Source organism: Diabrotica undecimpunctata, chromosome 5 (genome assembly GCF_040954645.1).
Source record: "Diabrotica undecimpunctata isolate CICGRU chromosome 5, icDiaUnde3, whole genome shotgun sequence".
Lineage (NCBI taxonomy): Eukaryota > Metazoa > Arthropoda > Insecta > Coleoptera > Chrysomelidae > Diabrotica > Diabrotica undecimpunctata.
The window spans coordinates 43,038,341-43,045,244 of NC_092807.1; the positions used below are offsets into that span (position 1 = coordinate 43,038,341).

The 6,904-nt window shown below is 30.9% G+C and overlaps 1 protein-coding gene across 1 annotated transcript; it reads left to right on the forward strand.

Moving 5' to 3' along the window:
* The first annotated feature begins 259 nt into the window (after positions 1–259).
* Positions 260–5,682, forward strand: mRpL43 (mitochondrial ribosomal protein L43). Its single transcript, XM_072530977.1, has 3 exons — positions 260–483; positions 2,627–2,733; positions 5,298–5,682. The coding sequence occupies exons 1-3, from the start codon at positions 347–349 to the stop codon at positions 5,612–5,614; spliced, it is 561 nt and encodes a 186-aa protein (XP_072387078.1). The 5' UTR covers positions 260–346; the 3' UTR covers positions 5,615–5,682.
* Positions 5,683–6,904: the final 1,222 nt, after the last annotated feature.

Below are 6,904 nucleotides of genomic sequence, written 5' to 3' on the forward strand. Positions count from 1 at the left end.
ATATTGCTGCTAATTTTACAATTTATCATTATTTAAATAATTTTATACAATAATTAAAAACGATAAAAAATTAACGTATATTTAAATTTTTACTAAATATGTTTTATATAACTAATTAATACAACTTATGAATATCTATACCATAAATATTGATAAACATTTTGTATTTTAAAAAATAGAATTATTGAATTTTTTAGAGCTGGATATTTGAAAAGCTATGTGTTCGTAGTTCTCTGGCTATACTGTCATCTGTCATCATAAAAAAAGAAGAATTAGGTTATAACACTTTAAATGTTGATTCTATTTTTTCTATAATTATTAAACAACTTCTTATAATTAATTTAAAATGTCACACAGAAATATATTTCTTAAACCAGGATTTATAAATGTACCTCTTCAAAACGGTATTGGTCGTTATATTGGACAGTTGCAAAGAATTGTATTAAAATTTTGCAAAAATAATGGGTCCAGTCGTGGAATGAGGTAAAAATATCCTTAATAATAGCTAGAATATTATATTGAAACACCTATTGATTAATTATGTTGTAAACTATAGTTGTTGCAAGATATTTGATTTATATTAGATACAAAAATGTCATAACAAATCGCATAATATTTGATTTTTCATTTTATTATAAAACACACTGCAGAAAATGTATATTCATTTTTGCTGATTAATGCCATTTCTTGGAATACCATCCCTTAAAACTCAAAGTACTACAAGTACACAAGTCAAATGTTGACTTATTTTACCAACAAAACACAGTTTATAAAAAGTGTGTCACTTAAAGTTTATAAAAGAGATTTTAGGATTGTCAGACTTGTTTTGAGAAGGAAATCTTCATAGACTGTCAGGGCAGACTGCTGCATCCCAAGAATGATATATGGGATTCAGTTGATCACATTGATTGTGAGAATGCAATTGTCTACCCATTAAAACTCCCTCATTTCTCGCTGTTTACCCAGTTTACATGTTCAGTTGCAAATGTTACTTCAGCTGCCCGGCTGCTGACCCTCCCTCTACTTTATGTCAGTAAAGACAACAGTGAGAAGGTGTAGTCCATCTTTTGACTTAGTTTGTTTGATTTGATTTGAATAAAAGTCTTACAGTCTTCTGTAACTTTCTCATCTCCCATCTTGTCCTAGGGTTGTTAGTTATAAAACACTAATACATTAATTTTCTCATTGTGTCATTAACCATTGTAATATTTATTGTAAAAAATAAGTCAAATATTAATTTTTGATTTTATTCAATCATTGTTTTTAGCCAATATCTATAAACATTAAAATGATTAAAAAACAGCAGAGTTTGCAGTTTTGCTCTTCTTTTCATTGTTGGGAACATAGTCACTCAGAATAATATTGTTGGCTGTTCGGTAGAAAGTGGCATTAACTTTAAGAAGAGATATTTGACTGTTTTCTCCTCTGTTATTAATAGTCAAGGCTAAATATGGGGGGAATAGTATCTAATAGATTTAAAATAAAAATATTACTCGTATTCCACAAAAATTTTGAAAGGAGCAATTGTGGAATTGTCACAGAAATTTACCTTAGTTTTAAGAACGATTAGTTTTGTTTTATAGAAAAATTATAAGTTACAAGTATCTGTTTTTGTACACACTTTATATAATGTGCAATAGAAAACAGTATTTGTGAGGGAAGTGATTAATTCTAGTTATGGCCCAAAGTGAATTATAACAAAGGACAAAAGTTTTCTAGAGGGATTTAAAACATACATCAGGTCTACTTGGAAGTTTACTGAACATTTTGTGTCAAATCAATCAGAATATTTGTGTCTCAGTAATGTGTCCAAAAATCCAATAAATGGACATGACTAGGATCATTTATTTGATTATGACTAGACAGGGATGTAGGAGAAAGGTCAATCCAGCATGAGGCTATTAAACTTGATGCACTTATTATTATTATTATATGTGTATCCAGCTAAATACATGGTTGAAACTCCAAGACATCTATATACAACTTATGTACCTTGCAAAACCACACAATTTAGTCTATTTCTTCTTATAACTTTGAAAATCACTGCAATGCTATTTATGTTTTGTGTTATTTGTGCTATCAAGATACATATATTTTTCTAATCTGTCAGAAATTTATTTTAGTATAGGCTTTTAACTGGAGTTGTAGCTAAAACAAAAGATATTATTAAATTAAAAAATAATTGTAATAAGAAATAAAAAAATATCTGGCTTTAAAATGAAAATTATTATTTATTCATTTCAATATCCAATTCTAAATTTTCTTTAGACATATTCCCTTCCACACATATCATATAAGTAATCTCTTGAGTAAGAATTTACACAAACGAATTTTTTTACTAAATTGTGTATGACTTAGAATAGATCTAATTTGAAAATAAAATACAAACTTACCAAGTACTTGATTGACAAATTGAAATAAATACTCTTTAGCTATCATATAATGTTCTAATGTTACATTCAATGTATGGTCTGTTTTATGTACAGTATTTATTTACTTTTATCTGCTGTAACTTATTTATTTGTACTATTACTGTTTAAAATCTAAAATACAGACTAACTGAACAAGTCTTTGTGGAGGACTACCTTTAAATAAGAAGTTTTTAATTTATAATAACTTGTTTTAGGGAATATATCGAATCAGACTTAGTGAGTTTTGCTAAAAATAATCCTGGAGTAGTAGTATATGTAAAACCTAGAAGACATCGTACAGCAATTATAAAAGCAGAATATTGTAAGTAATAATGATAAATAGCTTTAAAATCAGTTACTTTCGTTAAGTATTTTTCAAGGAAAATCACAAAAAAAATAAAAATTATTATGTAGCCTCTAACTCTAAATATTATCTAGTCTAAATTAAAAATACTTGGATTAGAAAGTTGTTGCATATTATCATTCAATGTTTAATTTTATATTCTTTTACAAGCATACATTCAATTGATTGCACAAGTGTTTTATTAAGTGCTGACATATCTTGCATTTATTTAGCTCTACATGAAACATACTGATTTCAATCAATTACTTTTCTGTTTAGTATAGATTAGTTAATATCATTTTATCTCTGTTAACTTCTTGTGTCTAAGACGGATGTTAAAACTTGTTAATTAGATAGACCATTATATTCAGATTTAAGCCATATGGCTGTCACTCCTTCTAAGGGGAAAATTTGCTCATTCCAGATACCTATGGTATTAAAAAGTGAGCTGTCCGTGATGCTGTTTCCATGTTATCAAGCGCTAGGTGACTTGATATGCTGGAGTATCTCCCAAAACTTTTCATACACATGTGGACATCGAGAGTAGTACATTGAGTACATTGAGCATTTTGGATGGTCTTATAGATATGTTCCTTCAGACCCAGCTTTTTATGTTTTCTAGGAGGTTCTTTTACTACTTTTACTTAATAGGTATCAGTTGGGTACTTTCCATTCTCCATTGTCTCTATTTGATTTTCCAAATATATGATTATCCAGATTATTGTTGTTAGGTATCAACATCACTTAGTGTTGTTTGTTTAGTTACTTTATTAACTAATATGAGATCTAGTCTATTATGCGCCACTGGTTGGTCTATGAGCACAGTGCAATTCCAGTATAGCTTGTATTTGTCATTCTCAAGCACAGTGTAAGGGACATATTTATAATAAGGGAGATGTTTGGGGTGTGAAGATATCCCAATTTGTTATCTATCTCTTGATAAAGGATCTTTTCTACTAAGTCATGCCATTCTTTATATTCAGTTGTAGCTAATACCTATCAGTGTTGGTGTGATGTTGAAGTTTTAGAGAGATACCTTGCATGTCAACGTAACACTCCCAATTTGGGGGTTGCTCACCCTGAGACAATGTCTATATGGGCTCTAGATGGTAACTCTAGTACAACAGTATGACAGTAACTGGGCGGTACTTGATCGGATCTTGGATGTTGTTTTTGGTTCAGTATTAATTAGTTTGTTCCCAGAGTTTAGAACACGATTAATTATTGTTTATCAGCACTCATGAACACTCCAAAACTTCTTTAGCCAGAAGTTTTTGTTGTAGAAATGTAGTGTTGACATTTGTGCGTGGTATTTTCGATCCAACCAGCATTGATCTTAAGAACAGCGGGTGCGGAAAGTTAATTTACCCAAAACTTAAGAATTTCTTCTTGGATAAGACTTATTGACATTTTCTACAGTGGAATTGAGTTTCCTATAGAACGCCTTCTGGGCATGCTTAAAAAGTGCATTGTTGCATTTTCGGTTGGTACTAACTTTGTACCTCCTTAGTCAGCCTGAATAAACTTTAAATTTTTGTTTTAGTGTATCCAAGTACTATTAGGCTGTTGTTTTCTAGTATTTTGTCTTCTCTGTTGAGTGTCTTGCAGTGCTCAGCATTATTTCTTCAGGTCTTCTGATTACTTTTCTACTTGTTATTCCTCGAACATATTCTGTGATTTGACCAATATCCCTATATAATTCAATCAATAATTGGATTTTCCTCAACAGCTGTTTTTCCCACACTTCAACTCTATCATCTGCCCTTCCGATATTGGTACTCCATCGTATGATACATATCCAGATATTATTGATCATAACAATAATAATTGCTTTTGCTGCACATTAAATCGGCTTATTCCGATAAATATTCCAATGTATGGGCGTCTACGGCTAAAATTCACCCTATAGATGTTGTGGACAGACAATCGTTTCTTAACCGGGGTTTGTCATCTTGTAATAGAAACGCAAACTATTTTCATTCATGGACATAGTCCATTTCATATGCTGTCTTAGTTGTCCCACTTTGGTGAGCGCTACTGATGTTCTAACTTAGCTTCTTCAGCGAGTGGAGTTCTTGTTATTTGTCTTGCTTGAAATCAGCTGTTTTCTCTCGTTTCAACGAGTCTGCCATTGGTATACCAAGCACCTTTTAAATGTGATTTTTACAACTTTAAAAGGGTTTTTAACCTTATAACAGTGGCGTTTTCCTGCTAATGTTTTAATGTGTTTTGTGACGACAATCACTCTTCCCTGAGGTATTTGTAACCTATAAGACAAAGCTCTAAAGATGGCATGTTATATGCTGAAAGTACTTAGCTGATTTTAATAAAAAAATTTACACACTATCAAATTTTTTGAGAACATACACCTGTTGCCAGTTTGATTGATAGTTATTAAGAAGCACCATTATCCATCACTTCTACATCACTGTTAGAAAGGATCTATTTTTTTTTAAATATATTGTACGTTCAGCCGGCTATTAACACTGATAGATTTATTTCTACTCCAGTAATTCATTTATAAAAATATTTTCTTTTTTTAGTAAATGGTGAGGTTCAGTGGCTTAATTGTAGAAATTTTACAAGAGAAGAAATTACCAAATGGATTGAACATTTAAAAAGACAGCAAAAAGTTCATGAAGGTACACGAATTAGGAAATTATGGCACACTGAAAACCCTTCCATACAAGGACCATGGACACCGTTTACGTTTAAAGATCCAAATTTAAATTTAGCAAAATATCCTAATGAAGAATTATCCCAAACAGAAAATATTGCTGTTAGTAGTCAAGATGAATTAGTGGAATTATTTAAAAAGCAGAAAATTGGAGAATTAGAATCAGCTCAAGCTACTAATTAATGAGTTATTGTAGTTTTTTTATTATTTAAGTTTCCTAGTATATTAGTATATAAAAAATTTCAAAACGTGTTGTGAAGTTATTATCCTTTAATAATATATTATTGTTTATCCTAGAAGAGTGCTGCTTGGCAATATTTACTATACATGCCTTTTAAAGTCAACCAAAAATATACAGTTATATAATTGTTATTAAAGCAGTTGGTTTCGGTTCGTCATAGCGAGTAAACGTGCGATACTTAAAATCTTCTTCAGGTGTCCTCCTCTAGCGAAGGTTTGCAATGACTTCTGTAATTCTTTCTTTATCTTGGGCTTCATCCTGCGAAAGCTCGCAGGATGGCTCCACAATGTATCTATTCCAAAAAAGAATAACATAAAGAAGCAGAAACATATATATTACAGAAAGTGATAGAGTCGAAGAAAGCTGGGCAAACATTAAGTCTTATATCTTAGCTTCAGCTAAGGAAGTTCTTGGTGAACGAAATATAAATCAAAATAAATCGTTCCCAAGGCGAAGAACTCCATAGTTTTGTATATAAGGGAAGGAAAAATGTAAAGAAAAGAAAAAAGCTTACCTGAAATACATGTCAACCAAGACATAAGAGACATACGATAACTACAAGACAATAAGAAACGAAACACACGCACTTGTAAGAAGAATAAAAATGATCACTGGGACCATTTTTCGAAAGAAATGGAACATCATTTTTATGATCTTCAAAAGGAAATATGGCGCTTTGTAAGAGGTCAAAGAACGGAGATAAAGGAACTAATAGACGAAAAACAGAGAAAAGTATATAGTTTAGACGATGTCAGTTGAACAAGTATAAAAACAAAATTTAACACCGAGTGTCGGTGCCCTTTGTAAAACATAAGCGGCGCCATGGAAATTAAATAATAAACTTTTATTTATCTGTTAAAATAAATGTCTTGACGGACCCCTAGACGAGAAGCGAGTGTCCTTGTATTTTCCTTCGACGTGTTCTTCTATTAATTATTCGTCTATTTCGTTTTAGGGATATCGCTGTGCATTTGTCTGAGAGAAATAATCTGTACTTATCTGTCTATACTTTTTTAAGGAATATATTATAACCTTTCGAGACTGGCTGAATGACGAAAGTCAATGCCACAAAAAAAAAAACTTTTATTTACCAATTATGGTCTAATATTTGTTAAACAGTAAAAGATTGTTAATTATTCACGTTTCTTCATGAAATCTCCACCAAAGGTTCCAGTTCACAACTAGGTGGTAGCGAAGTTTGTAACAAATAAAGAAAAAAGTGCAATGATTAT

Coding starts and splice junctions, on each gene's coding strand:
- mRpL43 (XM_072530977.1), top strand. CDS start 347: ATGTCACACAGAAATATATTTCTTAAACCAGGATTTATAAATGTACCT. Junction 484..2,626: donor GGGTCCAGTCGTGGAATGAG/GTAAAAATATCC, acceptor AACTTGTTTTAG/GGAATATATCGAATCAGACT. Junction 2,734..5,297: donor AATTATAAAAGCAGAATATT/GTAAGTAATAAT, acceptor TTCTTTTTTTAG/TAAATGGTGAGGTTCAGTGG.